At 32.5% G+C, this 22538-nt stretch overlaps 3 protein-coding genes across 16 annotated transcripts; all 3 read right to left on the minus strand.

The window, feature by feature from the left end:
* Positions 1 to 1509: 1509 nt before the first annotated feature.
* Positions 1510 to 22085, minus strand: LOC18096406 (NAC domain-containing protein 4). 14 transcript variants are annotated; one of them, XM_052450435.1, is made up of 13 exons: positions 21936 to 22085; positions 21597 to 21796; positions 6541 to 6809; positions 5974 to 6168; positions 5369 to 5884; positions 4605 to 5141; positions 4181 to 4455; positions 3623 to 3757; positions 3420 to 3524; positions 3217 to 3321; positions 2894 to 3118; positions 2302 to 2574; positions 1510 to 2210 (listed from the first exon to the last, which is right to left on the minus strand). In XM_052450435.1, exons 6-13 carry the CDS (start codon positions 4750 to 4752, stop codon positions 1929 to 1931), a joined length of 1548 nt encoding a protein of 515 aa, XP_052306395.1. In that variant the 5' UTR covers positions 4753 to 5141; positions 5369 to 5884; positions 5974 to 6168; positions 6541 to 6809; positions 21597 to 21796; positions 21936 to 22085; the 3' UTR covers positions 1510 to 1928. The 14 variants fall into 14 exon arrangements, with proteins under 14 accessions (XP_052306395.1, XP_052306401.1, XP_052306394.1 ...); XM_052450441.1 differs by having other exon boundaries at positions 4605 to 4732; positions 4839 to 5884; XM_052450434.1 differs by lacking the exons at positions 5974 to 6168; positions 6541 to 6809 and adding exons at positions 20447 to 20571; positions 20661 to 20855; positions 21228 to 21496 and having other exon boundaries at positions 4605 to 5759.
* LOC18096408 (uncharacterized) lies at positions 14157 to 18635 on the minus strand. The gene is made up of 7 exons (XM_006386612.3): positions 18293 to 18635; positions 16822 to 16886; positions 15950 to 16229; positions 15747 to 15851; positions 15391 to 15657; positions 14848 to 15120; positions 14157 to 14756 (listed from the first exon to the last, which is right to left on the minus strand). The coding sequence occupies exons 3-7, from the start codon at positions 16058 to 16060 to the stop codon at positions 14475 to 14477; spliced, it is 1038 nt and encodes a 345-aa protein (XP_006386674.2). The 5' UTR covers positions 16061 to 16229; positions 16822 to 16886; positions 18293 to 18635; the 3' UTR covers positions 14157 to 14474.
* LOC7487751 (protein NTM1-like 9) lies at positions 20464 to 21771 on the minus strand. Its single transcript, XM_052450194.1, has 4 exons — positions 21597 to 21771; positions 21228 to 21496; positions 20661 to 20855; positions 20464 to 20571 (listed from the first exon to the last, which is right to left on the minus strand). Exons 1-4 carry the CDS (start codon positions 21769 to 21771, stop codon positions 20464 to 20466), a joined length of 747 nt encoding a protein of 248 aa, XP_052306154.1.
* Positions 22086 to 22538: the final 453 nt, after the last annotated feature.

The raw sequence follows: 22538 nt of genomic DNA on the forward strand, positions 1-22538 counted from the left end.
TTTCAATGCCATAAGTATTAGATTGTTTTTGGAAATAGGGAGGAGTTACTTTTCACAGTATTTTTATCTATAAATACATTAAAATAATATTTTTTTTATTTTTTAAAAATTATTTTTTACAGCAATACATTAAAACGATTTAAAAACATAAAAATTAATAAATTTAAACTAAAAGAATTGAATTTCCATTGATCACTTAATCTCATTCCTTTACCTTCATGTTTTTTTGTTGCTTTATAGGGTGTTTGGAAATGTAATAAATATTATTTTTTAAAGTGTTTTTTGTTTGGAAATGTATTAAAATAATATTTTTTTTATTTTTAAAATTTTATTTTTGACATTAGTACGTCAAAACGATAAAAAATTATTTTTTAAAAAATTGAAGCAAAAAGAAAATTTAATTTTGATGAAAAGCATATTCAACCTCAATGCCAAATGAACACTTAGAAGGTGTTTGAGAGTGTGGTTGTTTTTATTTTTTAATATATTTTTTGCTTGAAAATACATTAAAATAATATTTTTTATTTTAAAAAAATCATTATTGATATTAACACATCAAAACGATCTAAAAATATAAAAAAATAATTTTAAACAAAACAAATTTTAAAATTAGAAAAATGTCATTTGGAACACCATATCAAACAACCCTTAAATTATAGTAATTGTAACTGTTTGGGATTTTACATGTTAAAGTCTCATATTGGTAAATTTCAAAATAAAGTCATTTTAATGATTTTTCTTAAATGAAATTATTATAATAAAAATAAAAAACGTGTGGAATGATTACTATTGAGATGACATGGACATGCTTTGATCTTTAAATTTTTTTTATGCAATTGCAACCTTTTGGGCTAAATTTAAGAGCAATTAAATCAAATTTGTTGACTAAAGATAAAATTGAAAGACATGGCATCAAAGTAAAAAAAACACCACAAATAGATGATAGTTTTAAAATTCACAAAAAGTTTAATTCAATCCTCATACTTTAAAAATGATACATATTGGGTACCTTAATATTTTCTCTATTTAATTTTGATATAAAAATTTATTTTTGTTATTTTTAATTTCTAGTTTGAGAGAGGAGACAGAAAGGTCGCCTCCTTATTTCCTTGAGTTGATGCTGTGAAACCAAATCTGATATTCTGTTTTATTCTTTTGAGCCCAGCTTACTGGTGGCCGCCGGTACTTCTGTCTGATAAGATAAAATAACCGGTAGTTGTCAAAAGTTTTTAATAATAAATTTAGAAATTCTTACATATTTAAATAATTTTTTAAAAACAAATAATGATAGTTTAAAAAATTAAACTCTGTTAAAAATATTTATTTAAAAAGTATTGAGAGCTGAAATGTATTTTTTATTTAATTTTTGAAACCTCAGTTTATATTTTGGTTCTTTTTATTTTAATTGTATTCCTTTTTAAATATATTTCATAAATTAGCCATGAATTTACGAACACAATTAAAGAGGATGAAATTAAATTAAAAAAAAAAAAACAATAGACACCGCAGTTTGCTACGTTGAAAAAACCATGCTTAGAGATTTCTTGTAATAATTATAACATAATATAATTTATACAGCAAACAGTAACTACAGTCTAGCCCCGGCAGCCATGAGAAAGGGGCAATATATATACAAGCTAGCAAAAACAGAAATCCATTCTGTCAGCAGGTTGAGGGTTTATTAAGTGGAGGTTGAGGTTTGGGTGTAGAACCACTAAAAAGCTACAAAAAGCAAGAAATATTAGTTTTTGTGGTTGAGTTTTGTGCATAATTGGGTTGTACACAACCATAACCTCAACCACAAAAGTTAAACCAAACACACTTTTAGGGATTTCAAGTCCCCCTCTTGCTGACCTTTTCTCGCAAAAAATAAAGTGTTCTTGTTATACTGGAAACTCTTGACGATAGCCTTATAAGAGAAGCTTCTCTCAGTGAACAATCAGCACTTCTCTGAGCATGATTATGAACAGAAACAGACCCACGACTAAATTGAAAAGATAAACAGATGGAGGAGTCGATGTATGGCTTGATGTAGTTGTTTCAAGGTGAATGAAACGGCCCCACTTTTCATTGCCAGCCGAACCATTTGATCTCGACTTCACAGCCGGCTTTGCGTTCATAACCTGAACTATTTTCCTGTCTTTTACAGATTCTATGCCAACCTTCTTAGGCAGATCAATATTAGCAACTTGCCTTGCACCTTCTCTGGCCTGCAAAGATATACCGGAAGAATTTAATTTCATTCACTAGATAGACACAAGTCGCTTCCATGTTTTTCGTCCTCCAATTTAAGATCCTCACCTTATGTTTGGATGCTGTACTTGAAATCCCACCCAGAAATTGATCTCCTTTAGCAGAAATTCCCTCCTGCTCCATGAAGCTGTGGGGTATGGGTGCATGCTGAGCTTTGTGGATACTTGGAAAGTCTGATTGAATTGAATTAATCTGTTCATGCCTAGTTACAGTGGTGGAATCCATGGAAGATGGCCCCATCAAGAGGGTATCATCACAATGAGCCCTTTGCTTCCGCTGGTATGCTCTTGAACTACCGTGCCCACCATACAAGTTTGGAGACTGTCATGAAGATACAAACAGACGAATTAAATTTCGAAGTGTCCTCAACAGAACTAAACTGCATATGAAATGCAAATGACATCCAGCCCATAAATGCAGCAAATTTAGAATGGTTGACCTGCGCAAGAAATCATAAAAAAATCCTCACTTCATCTTAAGATCTTTCATGACTGTAGAGAATGCACTTGGTGGCATTGAAATAATGAGTAAACACATACTACTTCAATGCTCCCATTAGCATTCTCTTGTATAATTATAGAGAGAACTAGGCGCTACTGAAGGAAACATTCTCCAGTGGCCATTAGAGATTTTCTATTACCTCTCCATAGGCAAGATAAGTTTCTCTGTCACTTGTATCCAAAACATAAGCATTACTTGATGACCTTGGTGTTGGTGGGTAGTCATTTAGGAGTGAATCTGCAAAATCTATATCCTCTTCATCAGAAAGGAAATTCTGCACAAGGTTCTGTGGCTGCAGTGCAAGGGGAAAATCAAAACCCGCCTCATGACTGTCAAAGAGAGATTGCAGTTGCTCTGCATCTACCTGGACTCAGAATCATAGGCAAGTAAACACATATGCTACTCATGCTTCACATGAAAAACTATATTGTAAAAATTGGAATAGGAAATGCTCCATCTCACCTCTTGGTTATTATTCTGCACATGGTTCTGTGCCTGCAGCGTGAAAGGAAAATCAAAACCCGCCTCATGACTGTCAAAGAGAGATTGCAGTAGCTCTGCATCTACCTGGACTCAGAATCATAGGCAAGTAAACACATATGCTTCTCACGCTTCACATGAAAAACTATATTATAAGAATTTGAATAGGGAATGTTCCATCTCACCTCTTGGTTATTATTCTGCACATGGTTCTGTGCCTGCAGTGCGAAAGGAAAATTGAAACCCACGTCATGACTGTCAAAGAGAGATTGCGGTAGCTCTGCATCTACCTGGACTCAGAATCATAGGCAAGTAAACACATATGCTTCTCACGCTTCACATGAAAAACTATATTATAAAAATTTGAAAAGGGAATGTTCCATCTCACCTCTTGGTTATTATTCAGCACCGCATTATTTTCAACATTAGAACCCATAACCCGAATAGGCTCGCCTTCATCATCAGGCAAATTAGCAGCCGAGTCATCTGCCTTATGCTTTAACTTGCAAAGAACAAGAGCCCTCTACAGAAAAAAAAGAAAGGAAAAAAAGAACTAGAAAACAATAAGAACTCAAGCAGCAGTCTATCAACACAGTTCCAGGATAGAACAACACAAATAAGAAATCAAGCATCAAACAAGCATAGATGTAGCAGGCATTCTTCTAATCACATTGAAAACACTTTCATATGACTCAAAAGCAATGAAGAGTAGTAAAACACACCCCATGTTGAGCAAGATGAACTGGTTGGAGTTTAACGCGAGCAATATCCAACATTAACATGGAATGTAGTTATAATTCAATGCCATTTAAGCACGACATCGAACACCAAAACTCTAACTTCTTCCACACAACCAAATAATAAAACACGGTCAAACCTTAACCCCAGGATGCCAAGAAAAGAAAATGTGATGATCCCATATACACTATATGGTATTATATAATACCTGGTCAGGAGTGGTAGTTTTAGCATGGAATTCGTGGATGACCCAGCTGGTCCCGACCACTTTTTTAGAATCAGGACATCTGTATTGGAAAACCAGAGTCCTCTTACTACCAATCACCTCATTTGTGCGTTTAGCCTTGATATCACGAACCTTGCCGGTCGATTTCCAGAATCCATTCTTGGTTTCCCTGCTAGCTCGTTTACTATTTGAGTGCTTGTAATCAAGCCGACAAAAGTAATACCACACTCGATCATCTGACTTTTTTCTCGCAGAAACTACAAGCACATGATCACACAGATGCACACGAAAAAGACATTAGGATTTATCGAGAAAGTGTGGATTTAATTACCAAGAATAACTTAGCATAGTTGTAATAATCATGACTGCTTCATCAAAAATAATCAGCAATGTTTGTGGTACTAACCAGGTAATTCCCATGGATCCCGCCGATAAAGATCAACCTCACCAATATGATCATCAACGAGGGAATTACGGCCGTTCATTTTGTGTTTCAGATAATAACAGATGATTTCTTCTTCAGTTGGATGGAATCTGTATCCCACCGGCGCCATCACATACAATCACTGGTTTTAAAAGTGCTAGTTGAACGTAGAAATAAAGAAAAGTTGCAAATAAAACAAGAAGCAGGGCTACTAACAAGAAGGCAGTTTCATTCCTCGTCCTAAAATAAGTTGTGGATTGAGAGACAAGGAGGAGGGTGTCTTGTGTTGTTCTGTTGTGATCTTCAAGAAAGCATTGACTTGAGACTGACTAAGAGATTCTATTGAGAAGCCATGGGGTTGGAAGAAATGCCGTACATATTGTAGAAAAAGCGACCCCACCAGTCAATGGCATGGGTCCTAGTTCAGCTGGGACGAAGAAGTTGCCCCCTGATATTTTACTTGTTTGCTGGTAAGAACCAAGAACTTTCCCAAACCCCTCTTGCTACTTTCTTCTTTTCCTATGACATTACAAGGTACAGTAGTTATATTATACTCTATAGTATAAGAGATTTGACTTTCACTGTAAATTCGCATTGTGAATGCCTGATTTTATGCTTGATGGATATGTAAGTGTTTAGAGATATGAAGGTATTTTTAATGGAATCTATTAGTAATTATAATAAAAAAGGGATTAATTAATATTTTAAAAACCCTATAAAAAAAAAACAACCGTTATTATCATTACCCCGTTACCGTGTCGAGATCATTCTAATCTAATTTCGTGATACCAGGAGGTTTCGTCACATATACGAGGGTAACAAGATATAGAAGCGGGAGTTTCCACCATGCTTCCCCCATCCTCATCCTCCTGCTCCCACCAACCTTCTTTTCTAACGCTGACTGCAGCTAAATAATCAACAATTACCAGTCGATAAACAAAAACAAAGCTGAGCACACTTCAATTCCTCTTGGGAAAAAACAAACAAGGAGAAACACCATAAAGAACAACTTGAGGCAAGTTGTTCTTATGGCATATGATCAACCACACTTCACCCAGTACATATGAACTCTGTTATTCCAGGCTAGGTTTAATACATATATATAGCAAAGTTTGATAGACATGGACGATCGAAAACCTATTGCAGGATAGGGTTTACATATAATTCCCAGGTGAAAACTGCAGGGCAGAATTCAGGCCGAAATCTCCATCATCAAAGCCACGGAATGATTCCAGTTGTGTTCGGAGTTGATTGATCTCTTCCTGTAAAACAAACACAATTGCTTGATATTCTCTTATTATGAAATAATTTGCCATAAGAAACTGCCTGTTAAATTCGTGCTATTTCCCACCTCTAGCCTATTGTTTGCTAAATTAGAAGCCATCTGGGCAGTATGTCCACCTTCTTCCAAGATCAAGGGATAATTACGCACAGTTGGATTTTGATTTCCAAGACCATAAGGAACATTGGAACTTGATTCACTTTCTTCAAATGTTGGCATGTTCTCATCTGGATGTTTCTTCAGTTTGCAGAGAACGAAGTCCCTCTACACATGGTGACCAAACCATATTTTGATAGCATAATTAAAATTCTATTTTATCAATATAAAAATGAAAAGAAAAGAACAGCAAATACTAAAATTTTCACGAGTTCTTATAAACAAGCTTCTCGGGGCAAAAAAAAAACACCATCATTAAAACAAAATCACCTGTATATAACCGGAAAAGAGTATTTCAAGTCTAGCCAGTGACCATTTTAGGTTTTTATTTATAAAAACACAAAAGCGTGATGAATGGGCCTGATCTCATGCATTTCTGTTCATCTTTCTCTTCTACTATACCTTCAAATCCAATTCTCCTTTTTGGAATGAAAAGGGAAGAAAAAACTATAGAACAAATTAAGTGAAGCTTGACAGTACCTGGTTGTGGAAGCTGAAAGTTGGATGGTACTCGTGTATGACCCAATCGGTCTTGACTCCATTAGGAACACGATTCTCGTAGAAAACCAGAGTCTTCTTGGTAGCAATATGCTCCTTGGTAGATTTAGCTATGATTATACGATTCTTGCCGGTCACTTTCCAGTATCCAGCTTCAGTTGTCCTATTAGCCCGGTGACTATTTACGTACTTATAACTGCGAGGACAAAAGAAATAACACTCTGGATCGTTTGACTGATATGTAGAAAGCCCTGCGCGCACATTAACATGAGTTTTTGTTAATCGACAATTGCAAACAAAGATAAACAGGGAAGTAATTTAAAACATTGCACATGACACATGAACACGTACCAGGGAGTATCCAAGGCTCAAAATCGCACACATTAACTTCGGCGATTATGCTGACTTCTTGTTCATAGCCGCCATGCATTTTTAACCTCAGGTAATGATTCACCAATTCTTCATCGGTCGGACGAAATACATAGCCAACAGGAGATGATGGGAAAGATAAAGCTCTGTTTGTCATCCTCGCTTGATCAGGTTGTTTGCAACTGAAGAAAAAAGAAGGCAAATCAAAACAGATTAAATTGCTAAAGCAATGGAGATTGCAAGATAAACATGTATATATAAGATGCAGTGCAACTACACCGTATTTTGTAGAAGAAAGTGAATTAAGGAGAGGCAAATAACCAGAAAAGAAAGCTGGTGGTGTGCACAAGAAACTGTGGTTCTGCAGGATAAAGGGGCGCGTTCTTTATATAGGCAAAAGTAGAGTAGTGGTGCTTTTATATTCAAGACATCAACCCCAGAATCTACTTCCCCGAGAAGTTTTCATTCCAATGTCATTGGTCTTTTAGATAAGTGGGTCCCATGTTAAACCGTGTCCTGTATGTCCGTACAATGTCTTATAATAGCTGTTTGGAGTGTGTTAGATGTTAGTTTTAATATTTTCTATTTTTTATTTTAGTTTATTAAAATAAGCTAAAAATTGTTATTTTAAAAAAAAATATAATCTAACTCCACAAACTAATATGTTTTATATCCATTAATAGTTAATTATCACAATCATAATAGTACAACTTGAACTGATATGATGAGTTCACTCAAAATTTGATCTTAGTTATCATACTCAATTAGAAAGTTTGAAGTAGGGTTTGAGGTTTTATGGGTCAACCTGAATCAATTAACCTGAAAAAATTTTATAAAATATTTAAAATTTTAATATTATAAAAAATTAAAAAAAATCTATGTGAATATATGATATATATTTTGTAAATATTGAAATTTAAAAGAATATTTAAAAAAAAAATTATTCCACGTTAAAAAAATATTATGTTATTCTTTTAAGTTGAAGTATTTAAACAAAAAAAAAATTACCCCAAATTAAAAAAACATAATTTTTTTCTTGTGAACATAAAGTATATATACTAAAGAGCTTCAAATCTCATATTGAAAAGATATTATATTATCCTTTTAAATTGAAGTATTTAAACAAATAATAATAATTTTACCCCACATTGAAAAAACATAATTTTTTTTTTGTGAACATAAAGTATATATACGAAAAAGCTTCAAATCCCATATTAAAAAAATAATTTTTTTCTTGAAAATATAGAATATATATATTAAATATTTTCAAATCTCACATTAAAAAAACAATTTTTTTCTTATGAACATAAAATATATTTATGAAAGGGTTTGAAATCTCAAATTGAAAAAATAAAATATTTTTATAATATTTATATAGTGAACTTTAAAAAGTGTTAATAACTAACTAAAAAAATATAAAAAAAAAACAGGTATAGAAGAAAAACTACATTTGAAAAAAAAAAAAAAAAACTGGTCTCCTTCGGGTTCGCCTGGGTCATGGGTCGACCCGCGCAGGTCGACCAGGTTTTTCCGGGTTATTGCATCAACCAGTCTTTTAACAAACCCGGACCGGTTCAGCTGTCGGGTCGACCCGTCGGGCCATTCTGGGTTTAATATCGTGAATTCAATTGATCTGAAATCTAAATTGATTTCTTTAAAGTAAAAAAAAAAAAAAAACAAAAAATTCAACTGTTTTGATTAAAAAGTTTAATTGCCTTGCTAATCTAGTTAAAAACAGGTCCTCAAACTCTTTAATTTTTATACATGTTATTGAGTTATTTATGACTCGAGTTTTGACCCAATTCTACAGCCAAGTTTGATTTTACAACCATGAGCAATATTCATTATAAAAATAAATAAATAAATAAAAACATTTATAGTATAAACTTTTTTTCACCAAACGAGAATCAAACAAAATAAATTAGCAATTCATTTCCACAACCTCCGATAAGATGAAAAGCCAAACACACACGAAGACTTGAATTTCACAAGTTGCAATCCAAGTTCTGCTGGCTCCACTGCCTCCATCACCATCTAGAATATTCTAGAACAATCACCAATAGCTTCCGATGTAATATATTCTCCAATATTCATATTTGTTTTTGTTTTGCTTTTACCCCACCAAGTAGTATAATAAATGAAAGAAAAAAACACGAACTCTTGATTGCTTTTGTAAATTTAATTAATTAAAATTATCAAAAAAAATTAAACCATAACAGTCTTTTTTTAAAAACAATACACATTGAACTCAAGATTGCAACAATGCAATGATATCTTTTGTAACAACCACAAAATTTTTCAGCAATATATTTTGAAAATTCATAATATTTTTTTTTCAAAAATTTCGACAAGGTTTCCCCTAATTTAACCTATCCCAAGTTATCGACAAAATCAACATCAGTCCATAATCAACCATTTCCACAATTCAATGTTCTTATTATACTCCAACCTATCTTAATCAACAATATTTCACTTTCTCTTAACATATCAACTCAACAAATAATTATTTAGCTAAAATGAAAAAAGAGTTATCTTAACTATGATACACAAACCATAGATTATAGGCTTAATATACTTCCTTCAATCATATATAATCTTTTAAGTACTGTTTATCACAAATGATATTAACTACATGCTTATATATATCACCATTATAATTAGAAAATATGTACACAATATAGTACAAGTTAAATAAGCTAGTCCATTTAAATTCATAATACACAACATTATAATCTTCAAAATATACAGATAGTAATGTTATTATCAACAATTTACATATCCAAAAAATTTACTAGTAATAGAAGTAAACTCTAAAACTACTAGAAGGCGCAGTATTGAGATGAACCTGCATAATGATTTAAAAGATAATCATGGTCAATTAAAGCATTTACATTTACATTAACATATAAACATATACATTAGTTACTCATAAAATTTTCATATTTACTATCATCTTCCAAGTACTATTCACAAATCAATAATCCAAAATTCAAACATGTCCACATCATAGAACTTCAGTTCTAAACCAGTACAGCTGGACTACCAGCACTAGTTCCATACCAGGATAACTGGCCCATCAGCTGTCCATTCACAAGGCACCAGTTCCATACCAGAATAACTGATCCATACCAGGATAACTGGTCCACCAGCTGCCCATTCACAGGGCACCAATTCCATACCAGGATAACTGGTCCACCTGCTGCCCATTCACAGGGCACCAGTACCATACCAGGATACCTGGCTCACAAGTCTTCCATTTTCAAAATAAATTATTATGGGAAAATCTACCAACATTCCACATAACATTTCATTGATCGAGGGAAAATTTAAATATCTAAAATTCAGAGAAAGAAAAAATATTCAAGATATTAAACATCTACCTGGTGTTTGCGTCCTGCTAGCTGAACCTGTCTGCTGAGTGATTCATGTAGCCTCGTCCACTCATGCAGGTTCATTTCATTACCAATTAAATTTTATTTCAACAAAATCAACTTGTCATCAATTTAATTATTTCATCAACAACATCACCATAAAACCACTTTACTTATCAAACCAGCAAAACAACTCATTGTTAATTTAATTACTTCATCAACACATCACCACATAATTCATTTAATTTTCAACAACAATATCAACTCATCACTAACATAATTTCTTCATCATCAATATTACCACATGACTCATTTAATTATCACTCAACAATATTAACTCATCACTAATATAATTTCTTCATCATCAATATCATCATATAACTCATATAACTATCAAACAACAATATTAACTCATCATTAATATAATTCATTCATGATCAATATTACCACATAACTCATTTAATTATCACTCAACAATATTAACTCATCACTAATATAACTTCTTCATCATCAATATTATCACATAACTCAACAATTAATTATTGATCTAACATTTTCATTCATTTTCTTTCTCTAGGCTGGAACCTCTCCTCCAAAGAACTCGTAATTATTTTTTCTTCAATTTCACAAATTGAAACATTACCCACTATTATTTCATTTATTAAAACATTAATTCATCATAATTTCATAAATTAACTCATTCAACCTCACAACTCATACCATAATTATACACTAATACAATTGAACAAAATCTTAACATACTAAATATATCAATTTAATTGAGAGGAAAAGATTTGTTACCTTTTAATTCAAAGAAATAAGAGATGGAAAGCTTGAAATCACCACACAAATTTCTTTCCTCCTTCCCCCTTTATTTTCCTCTCAATGCCTCCCCTCAATGTTCAATATGATGATGTCTTGGATTGGTTTACCAATATTCCTAATGTGTTTCCTAAGTGTTTTGTGTAAAAAATTAATTTAAAATAGGTTTTCCAATCAACCTTGTTTTTTCAATCACTACAATAGCCAAATTCTAGGCACTTATAGACGACACATCATCTTTTTTTTCCAGACAATTAGGACATACAACATGCTGCCTACCCTTTAACTTAAAAAAAATAAATAAAGGCCCCGCACAGGGGCCTGAACTTGCAAGTCTGCACACGGGTCTACTCTTGGTTGGCCAGGTGTTGAGCCTAGCTTAGGAGGGCCCAAAAAGCCTGCCCTCATTCTTTTTTAATTTTATTTTTTTTATTAACACCTTTTTTTATGTCCTTTTAGATAATTTTAAATTTATTTTTTAATTAATACCCCTTCTTTATGATTTGTTTTACATATTTACCCTTTTTTAATATTGATTATTGTTTTTTTAATTATATTGGGTGTATTTAATTTTTTTTAAGAGGTTGGCATAATTCATTTCTATTTTTTATATTTTATATAGATTAAATATTTATTTTCTTATAATATTTTTAATATGTGCAGCCTTGCATAATATATTTTTCTTTTTATTTTATTCAATAAATTTTATTTTTATATTGATTTCTATTACAAATTGATTTTAATAAGCAAATTCATTAAATACAATCAGTTAAATGACTTGTGTTGCGATATTAAATATTTTGATCTATATTTGTCTCTTAATTTTTTCAATTATATTTTTATTTATCGTTGATGACTTTTGTTTTTGTTTATTTACTCAATGGTTCTTGATTTATTTAATTGGATGCGTGTATAAATTTTTTGATTTACATTTAGGATTTTTTTATGTAAAGAAACGCATTGAAAAATTCTACATGTTCAAATTTTTATCATGTATTAGTGTTTTCAATTTAATCCTTATTCTTATGATTTCTTATTTTTTTTTCCTTAACCCTTTTATAAAAATTATATTGTTTTTAATTTCATCCTCCAATCCAAGTTAATAGTGTATTTTTTTCATTTTGGTCCTTATTCTTTTGATTTTTTTCTTTTTATTAATGTTTTTGTTCGTTTCACTTTAACTCTTAAAGTGAAAATTTGTTGTTTCTCTTTAATTTATTTTTTATTTTAATTTTAAAACTAATTATTTTAATTGCTATTTTTTATTTTGGATTGTTTTTGTAATTCGTTTTCTTTCGATTCCATCCTTCAACGTTTTGTTTCCTAGGAATTGTGCTTCATGATTTTTTCATGTATAGTGCTTTCAGTTTGATGACTCGATCCATCTGTTTGAAAAGTAACAGGAGTTGACATCTTTTTTTGTTTTATTTTCTTTTCCGATATCATCGTTTGACATTGATTTTTTTAAAAAAAAAAATAGATTTGTGGTTTTCTTCAATTTCTTTTTTTATCGAATTATTGTGACCTCATGATCTAAGATGTAAGTTTGTCAGGTTAATATGGACTAGTTTGCCCCTTAATATCTAGGTTACATGTCTAATGTGTTGGTTGGCTCGCACCAACTTTTTTTTATCTTTTTTTACTATATTTTATCATTTCATGTTTAAGTGACTAAAAATTAAACAACATTATCTTTTGCTCTTGGATAAAAGTTCTTTCACATTTTATCGTGATCGCTCATATATATATATATATTCCTTTTTTGCTATCGTTGCTTCCTTTTTTTTTTAACATATGATTTAAATAAAGCTAGCTTATTTAGTTGGTCGGGGCTATAACTCGAGTTATTAGATTTCTCTTATTTTTAAAAAAATACACTTGCGAAGTGTAAATATTTTAATGGAAAAATAATACAGACCAGCAACGTGGTGCGTCTATTTTTATAATTTTGAAAGTGTGGTATCTTATATTTTTAGATATTTTTAAAAAATATATTTATCATAAAAAAAAACACTAAATTAATGTATTTTTAGTATTTTTCGATGATTTTGATGTGTTAATATCAAATATTCTAAAAAAATATTTTCAAGTAAAAAACACTTTTAAAAAATATTCTACACCACAATATCAAACAAACTCTTAATAAATTTTTTTAAAAGAATCAAAATAACAATTTGTATAAAATTTTAATAAAAAAATTTACTCAAATTTTATTATATCCATCGATTATCTAGGTTTGACCTGATAATATTCTGGTTTGAAAAAAAAAAAAATCAAACCAGATTTTGCGTCGGCAGGTCATGGGATCGACCAGCCGGACTGGAACAGGTTGACATGCATCTGGCTTTTGGCCCTTTTTTTAGCTGGTCTCGTGCCCTACGTCTCTTAACATGTCAAATATATCCATCAAATTATTATTTGAACTTCTTTGTCCAACTTGTAATGATCATGTAACTACGAGGCTACAAATTTGATCGCTCAAAAGGTTTTTTTTTTTTTTTTTTTTTTCCAGATGCCATCTTTGCTCATCATGTCTCGTGATTTCCTTGAGTTAATGCTGTGAATCCAAATTTCTTCTTAATGAATTCTTGAAAAATCCAAATAGGTTTGGGAGTAAGATTTATATATTAAATAATTAGTTAATTTTTTAATTTCTTTTATTATCTTTAGCTAAGATATCGATACTTGATGTTTAATTGATGTTTAATGAGGTAAAATAATTGGTACTTTCAAAAAGTTTTTTATAATAGATTTAGAAACTCTTCAATGTTTAAATATTTTTTTTTAAAAAAAAAATAATGATATTTTAGAAAGATAAACTCTGAAAATATATATGCTAAAAATATTCATTTAAAAAGTATAAGGACCGAAGTGTATTTTTTGTCAAATTTTTGTAACCACCACTTACTTCCTCCTTGGTTTATACTTTGATCCCCTTTGTTTCAATTTTTCCCTCCTTAAATTGTTTTGATAAATTAGCTATGAAATCAGGCATTGAAGGACACAATTGAAGAGAAACAAAGATTGAGAACCAAATTGAGAAAAAAAAAAGACACTGTCGATTGCTACGTTGAAAAACATTCAACCCATGCACTTTAGAGTTTTCTTGTAATAATTATAGCATAATATAACTTATACAGCAAACAGTAAATACAGTCTAGCCCCAGCAGCCATGAGAAAGGGGCAATATATAATATACAAGCTAGCAAAAACAGAAATCCATTCTGTCAGCTGGTTGAGGGTTTAAGATTTAGGGATTTCAAGTCCTCCTCCTGCTGACCTTTTCTCGCAAAAAATAAAGCGTTCTTGTTATACTGGAAACTCTTGACGATAGCCTTATAAGAGAAGCTTCTCTCAGTGAACAATCAGCACTTCTCTGAGCATGATTATGAACAGAAACAGACCCACGACTAAATTCGAAAGATAAACAGATGGAGGACTCGATATATGGCTTGATGTAGTTGTTTCAAGGTGAATGAAACGGCCCCGCCTTTCATTGCCAGCCGAACCATTTGATCTCGACTTCACATCCGGCTTTGCATTCATAACCTGAACTATTTCCCTGTCTTTTTCAGATTCTATGCCAACCTTCTTAGGCAGGTCAATATTAGCAATTTGCTTTGCACCTTCTCTTGCCTGCAAAGATATACAGGAAGAATTTAATTTCATTCACTAGATAGACACAAGTCGCTTCCATGTTTTTCGTCCTCCAATTTAAGATCCTCACCTTATGTTTGGATGCTGTGCTTGAAATCCCACCCGGCAATTGATCTCCTTTAGCAGAAATTCCCTCGAGCTCCATGAAGCTGTGGGGTATTGGTGCGTGCTGAGCTTTCAGGATCCTTAGAAAGCCTGATTGAATTAAATTAATCTGTTCATGCCTCGTTGCAGTAGTGGAATCCATGGAAGAAGGCCCCATCGAGAGGGTATTATCACTATGAGCCATTTGCTTCCGCCGGTATTCTCTTGAACTACCGTGCCCACCATACAAGTTTGGAGACTGTCATGAAGATAAAAACAGACGAATTAAATTTCGAAGTGTTCTCAACGAACTTAGAATGGTTGACCTGTGCACGAAAGCATAAAAAAAATCCTAACTTCATCTTAAGATCTTTCATGACTGTAGATAATGTCCTTGGTGGCATTGAAATAATGAGTAAATCACATACTACTTCAATACTCCCATTTACATTCTCTTGTATAATTATTGAGAGAACCAGGCGCTACTGAAGGAAACATTCTCCAGTGGCCATTAGAGATTTTCTATTACCTCTCCATAGGCAAGATAAGTTTCTCTGTCACTGCTATCCAAAACATAAGCATGACTTGATGACCTTGGTGTTGGTGGGATGTAATCATTTAGGAGGTGTGGAGGAATTTCAACGCCATATTCATCTGGAGCAATAGGGAGAGAATCTGCAAAATCTATCACATCCTCTTCATCAAGGTCATCAAGGTTCTGTGACTGCAGTGCGGAAGGAGAATCGAAACCGGCCTCTTGACTGTCAATGAGAAATTGCAGTTGCTCTGCATCTACCTGGACTCAGAATCATAGGCAAGTAAACACATATGCTTCTCATGAAAAACCATATTGTACAAACTGGAATAGGGAATGCTCCATCTCACCTCTTGGTTATTATTCTGCACATGGTTCTGTGACTGCAGTGCGAAAGGAAAACCAAAACTTGCCCCATGATTGTCAATGAGAGATTGCAGTAGCGCTGCATCTACCTGGAGTCAGAATCATAAGCAAGTAAACACATATGCTTCTCATGCTTCACATGAAAAACTATATTACAAAAATTTGAATAGGGAATGCTCTATCTCACCTCTTGGTTATTATTCAGCACCGCATTATTTTCAACATGAGAACCCATAACCTGAATAGGCTCACCTTCATCATCATCACAACCCGATTCCCCGATCCATGACCGGCACATAGGCAAAGTTAATATAAGAGTTAATATATAATTTGATTGTCTTAATATAAAAGTTAATACAAATTCATAGTTGTGGAGCACTAACTAGACATAAAAGAAAAATACTAATTTCAACAAAAGAGCAGGTTTTGAAGGTCCAACAAAAGTGATCCGCTAACAAGCTATAAGCCTGAAAAGATAAATAATGAGAGGGCGAGATCAACAACTCAGTTAGTAAATAACGTTCAATATACATACACAGGGTAATACAGCAATGAGGAATATATATATATAATTATGGCTTTAGGTTCTTATAAGAAGGTTTCTCAAATAGGTCATAACAAGAATATCATAAGGTAAAGTTTGTCAAAACATCAAAATGCAATGAGCACGAGGCTCTGTACTGTGGGATGATCAATCCACACAAGTTGGTGACTCACCGACCAACTAGGGTTCATATACGATATGCACAAAGACTAACACTACCCTGTTAGCATGAGTGTTCTAACTAGCATACCATAGGTTTATAATCATAATCAACAAACATATTCATATCTCAAGACTCAACTCATGACATTAATCAAATGAGAAGCTATCAATTCAAAAGTCAATTCAAAATATATATTGGTTCATATTAAGAATTCAGATTCAACAATTGATCATGCTTTATCATAACAAGGATAATAAGCAACATATATATTATCAAAAAACATAATTCAATTCATATTAACAACTCAAATATTTATAATATTTCTCATGCATATGGAAAATTATCCACTCACCTGACTCGAAAGCAGATACCGAAGGAAATCCTACTAATGTCCCGCCAGTAGAATATCAGGATTATCTAAATACAAAGGAGAAATATTCAAAAACAACTCGAAAAGAATGTTCAACTTATTTAATACACTTAACTAAGGGTCTATTCCATAACCCTATATGTTTTTGAATTAAACTAGTTATTTTTCCAAAAACCCAAAATTAAACGGTTTTTTCGAAATCTAATCCATAATAAAACTTGATAATAATTCACTAAATAACCCTCATTTATTCATCAAACCAATCTGAAAAGGCTAATATTACAGCTAGGGGCCAATCTGGAATTTTATCATATTTTTAGGGTCAAATTGTAACTTTTGTCAAATTGGAGGACCAAACTAAAAATATCATAAATTCATGACTATACTGGAATTTTGCCCATAATTCATCCTTAATTCTGTTCAGAATCTCTAATTATGCTCCAAGGACCATTCTGGAATTTTATCAAATTTTTAGGGTCAAATTGGATTTTTTGTCAAATTAGAGGACAAAATTGAAAGTGTTATAAATTCATAACTATAGTGAAATTCTGCCCATAATTCATATTTTATTCTGTCCAGAATCTCGGATTATGCTCCAGGTACCATTCTGCAATTTTTTCAAATTTTGGGGACTAAATTGTAATTTTCACAAATTGAGGGACTAAACTGAATTTTCATCATCTTCAACCTCAAACCCAGAATTTCCACAGAAAACTTACTAATATTTCAAGATTTCTAACTCAAAATTCACCATTTACACAAATCATAACTCAAAATCATCATCTTTACCTAAAGTCTTTCAAAATCAATTAAATAACAATCAACCCATAACATTCAAATTAATTCATCAATCAAACCCAAAATACAATCTTTAAAATCCTAATATTCAACAAAACAGAAATTTAAAGCTAAAAAAAACACATTTATACACATCAAATCATAAATCTTACTCTTTTAACTTATTTTCTCTAACTCTCTTCTCCTTCCTTTATCTTTTCCTCTTTCCTCTTCTTCTATCACCCTTCTCTCCTACCGGTTCTCTCTTTCAAATTTTTCAGATCCCTCTTTCCTTTTTTTTTCTATTTATATTTATCATATTTTATTGAATTAACACAATACCTCTTATTCATTTATATCTCTTTCTAAGCCTACAAGAGCTTTGTAGCGTTTCCCTACTCTCATTTATTTATAAACATCACAATCAGGCAAATTAGCAGCCGAGTCATCTGCCTTGTACTTTAACTTGCAAAGAACAAGAGCCCTCTACAGGGGAAAAAAAAAGAACTAGAAAACAATAAGAACTCAAGCAGCAGTCTATCAGCACAGTTCCAGGATAGAACAACATAAATAAGAACTCAAGCATCAAACAAGCATAGATGTAGCAGACATTCTTCTAATCACATTGAAAACAGTTTCATATGACTCAAAAGCAATGAAGAGTAGTAAAACACACCCAATGTTGAGCAAGATGAACTGGTTGGAGTTTAACGCGAGCAATATCCAATAATAACAAGGAATTTAGTTATAGAAGGAGGGTGTCTTGTGTTGTTCCGTTGTGATCTTCAAGAAAGCACTGACTTGAGACTGACTAAGAGATTCTATTGAGAAGCCATGGGGTTGGAAGGAATGCCATACATATTGTAGAAAAAGGGACCCCACCAGTCAATGGCATGGGTCCTAGTTCAGCTGGGACGAAGAAGTTGCCCACTGCTATTTTACTTGTTTGCTGGTAAGAACCAAGAACTTTCCCAAACCCCTCTTGCTACTTTCTTCTTTTCCTATGACACTACAAGGTACAGTAGTTATACTATACTCTATAGTATAAGAGATTTGACTTCCACTGTCAATTCGCATTGTGAATGCCTGATTTTATGCTTGATGGATATGTTAGTGTCTACGAAGGTTGTTAATTTTATTTTGTTTTGTGGAATAGCTGAAATATTTTATATTAATTAAAAATAAAATAAAATAGAATAATTCTTATCTCATTAAATCTTGGTTAGTTCTGAATTTTTCGACTAAATTTCAACCGAAATATTCCGATTTCATTTTATATGTTCTATTTCAGTCTTGAAAAGTCATTGAATCAAATAAAACCTTATTCAATTTAATTAATTAAACCACCCAAGTATAAAAGACTCTTTTTCATTACTATTTTCAATCACAATGATATTAATAATAATATTGAAAATTATTATTACTATTTTCATTAACAATGATATTATTTTTTTAAAATTAGATTTATTACTTATATATATGGTTTATATTCATATTGTTTTTTTATGTTTATACTTTGTAAGAATTTGAGCAAATCAAGGGATACTTTAGATCTCATTAGCCTTGATAACATTAACCTAACTTTATATTTAAAATATTTGTATTAAAACATTTTACTTTCATAATATTTTGATATTTTGTTTAAATTGAATTGCTTTAAGTTAAAGATCTATTTAATCTTGACTATTTAAAAATATTTAAAATTTTAAAATTATATTTGTTTGATATTTTGTTTGTATTGTATAATTTATAATTAATTTATTTTGAATTTAAATTATATTTATTGAATTTTATATATATATTAACAATATAACTCCTAAATAGCACATTAAAACATTTCGAAACTGAAATATTTTATTTCAATTAAAAATGCTAACTTTATTCACTACATGAGAGCAAGTAAGCAGGTAGTGCTTTCGCGTGGAGATGGTGTGCGTGTCTTTCTTTGGCGAGAATCCGATTTTCAACATTAGCACAGGAGCAGATAGGATGCAGACGAGTCTCAACAACTGGGGGTCTTACCTGCTCCTCGAACAAGTGAATCAGAAAAGGAAGAATACGCTCTTATCGCAATCAGAATCTGCAGCTATTGACTCAGCTGTGAGGGAGAGAATACAGAGAATACGCCAAGAAGGTAATGAGTGCATTGATGCAGAGAAGTTGGAAAATAGTAAGTGTGCCTAACTTCCTTTCTTGTTCACAATCATATATATATATCAAAATAACACGCCGAAACATTTTAAAATTAAAACATTTTATTTTAATTAAAAAAACAAGACCCTTATTAAAATAAAATTGACAACCTTGATGTTTAGAGATATGAAGGTATTTTTAATAGAATCTATTAGTAATTATATTAAAAAATGGATTAATTAATATTTTTAAAAATCCTAAAAAAAAAAACAACCGTTATTATCATTACCCCATTACCGTGTCGAGATCATTCTAATCTAATTTCGTGATTCCAGGAGGTTTCGTCACAAATACGAGGGTAACAAGATACAGAAGCGGGAGTTTCCACCATGCTTCCCCCATCCTCCTCCTGCTGCTCCCACCAACCTTCTTTTCCAACGCTGACTAGTGACTACAGCTAAATAATCAACAATTACCAGTCGATAAACAAAAACAAAGCTGAGCACACTTGAAATGCATTCAATTCCTCTTGGGAAAAAACAAACAAGGAGAAACACCATAAAGAACAACTTGAGGCAAGTTGTTCTTATGGCATATGATCAACCACACTTCACCCAGTACATATGAACTCTGTTATTCCAGGCTAGGTTTAATACATATATATAGCAAATTTTGATAGACATCGACGATCGAAAACCCATTGCAGGATAGGGTTTACATATAATTCCCGGGTGAAAACTGCAGGGCAGAATTCAGGCCGAAATCTCCATCATCAAATCCACGGAATGATTCCAGTTGTGTTCGGAGTTGATTGATCTCTTCCTGTAAAACAAACACAATTGCTTGATATTCTCTTATTATGAAATAATTTGCCATAAGAAACTGCCTGTTAAATTCGTGCTATTTCCCACCTCTAGCCTATTGTTTGCTAAATTAGAAGCCATCTGGGCAGTATGTCCACCTTCTTCCAAGATCAAGGGATAATTACGCACAGTTGGATTTTGATTTCCAAAACCATAAGGAACATTGGAACTTGATTCACTTTCTTCAAATGTTGGCATGTTCTCATCTGGATGTTTCTTCAGTTTGCAGAGAACGAAGTCCCTCTACACATGGTGACCAAACCATATTTTGATAGCATAATTAAAATTCTATTTTATCAATATAAAAATGAAAAGAAAAGAACAGCAAATACTAAAATTTTCAGAGAGTTCTTATAAACAAGCTTCTCGGGGCAAAAAAAAACACCATCATTAAAACAAAATCACCTGTATATAACGGGAAAAGAGTATTTCAAGTCTAGCCAGTGACCATTTTAGGTTTTTATATATAAAAACACAAAAGCGTGATGAATGGGCCTGATCTCATGCATTTCTGTTCATCTTTCTCTTCTACTATACCTTCAAATCCAATTCTCCTTTTTGGAATGAAAAGGGAAGAAAAAACTATAGAACAAATTAAGTGAAGCTTGACAGTACCTGGTTGTGGAAGCTGAAAGTTGGATGGTACTCGTGGATGACCCAATCGGTCTTGACTCCATTAGGAACACGATTCTCGTAGAAAACCAGAGTCTTCTTGGTAGCAATATGCTCCTTGGTAGATTTAGCTTTGATTATACGATTCTTGCCGGTCACTTTCCAGTATCCAGCTACAGTTGTCCTATTAGCCTGGTGACTATTTACGTACTTATAACTGCGAGGACAAAAGAAATAACTCTCTGGATCGTTTGACTGATATGTAGAAAGCCCTGCGCGCACATTAACATGAGTTTTTGTTAATCGACAATTGCAAACAAAGATAAACAGGGAAGTAATTTAAAACATTGCACATGACACATGAACACGTACCAGGGAGTACCCAAGGCTCAAAATCGCACACATTAACTTCGGCGATTATGCTGACTTCTTGTTCATAGCCGCCATGCATTTTTAACCTCAGGTAATGATTCACCAATTCTTCATCGGTCGGACGAAATACATAGCCAACAGGAGATGATGGGAAAGATAAAGCTCTGTTTGTCATCCTCGCTTGATCAGGTTGTTTGCAACTGAAGAAAAAAGAAGGCAAATCAAAACAAATTAAATTGCTAAAGCAATGGAGATTGCAAGATAAACATGTATATATAAGATGCAGTGCAACTACACCGTATTTTGTAGAAGAAAGTGAATTAAGGAGAGGCAACTAACCAGGAAAGAAAGCTGGTGGTGTGCACAAGAAGCTGTGGTTCTGCAGGATGAAGGGGCGTCTTCTTTATATAGGCAAAAGTAGAGTAGTGGTGCTTTTATATTCAAGACATCAACCCCCGCACAGAATCTACTTCCCCGAGAAGTTTTCATTCCAATGCCATTGGTCTTTTAGATAAGTGGGTCCCATGTTAAACCGTGTCCTGTATGTCCGTACAATGTCTTATAATAGCTGTTTGGAGTATAGTTTTAAAACTCGATATAGTCAGATGAATTCACCCGAGTCAACTAAAAAAAAATCACAGTAAAATAGAATAGGAAGTCGAGATTTCTCATCACTTTTTTTTTTCCATCTCTGAGCTAATTAGCTAGTAGCATTAAGAAGATAAGATTCAAGTTGATGGGGTCTACGCAAGAACCTGCAGATGGGCATCAAAGCACCAAGGGAATCAGAGCTGCCAAGTGATCTCTTCATGACTGATGATGATTGTGGTGGCGGTAATGAAACAAAAAGAAAACAACTTTCTTTAAAGGAAACAGATCTATCTTTGTTTGATCAAGGGAGTCAGTCCTCTTCTTGTTCTTCTCAAGTCTTCGTAGTTTCAA

The sequence above is a fragment of the Populus trichocarpa genome, chromosome 2 (genome assembly GCF_000002775.5).
Source record: "Populus trichocarpa isolate Nisqually-1 chromosome 2, P.trichocarpa_v4.1, whole genome shotgun sequence".
NCBI classification, from domain to species: domain Eukaryota; kingdom Viridiplantae; phylum Streptophyta; class Magnoliopsida; order Malpighiales; family Salicaceae; genus Populus; species Populus trichocarpa.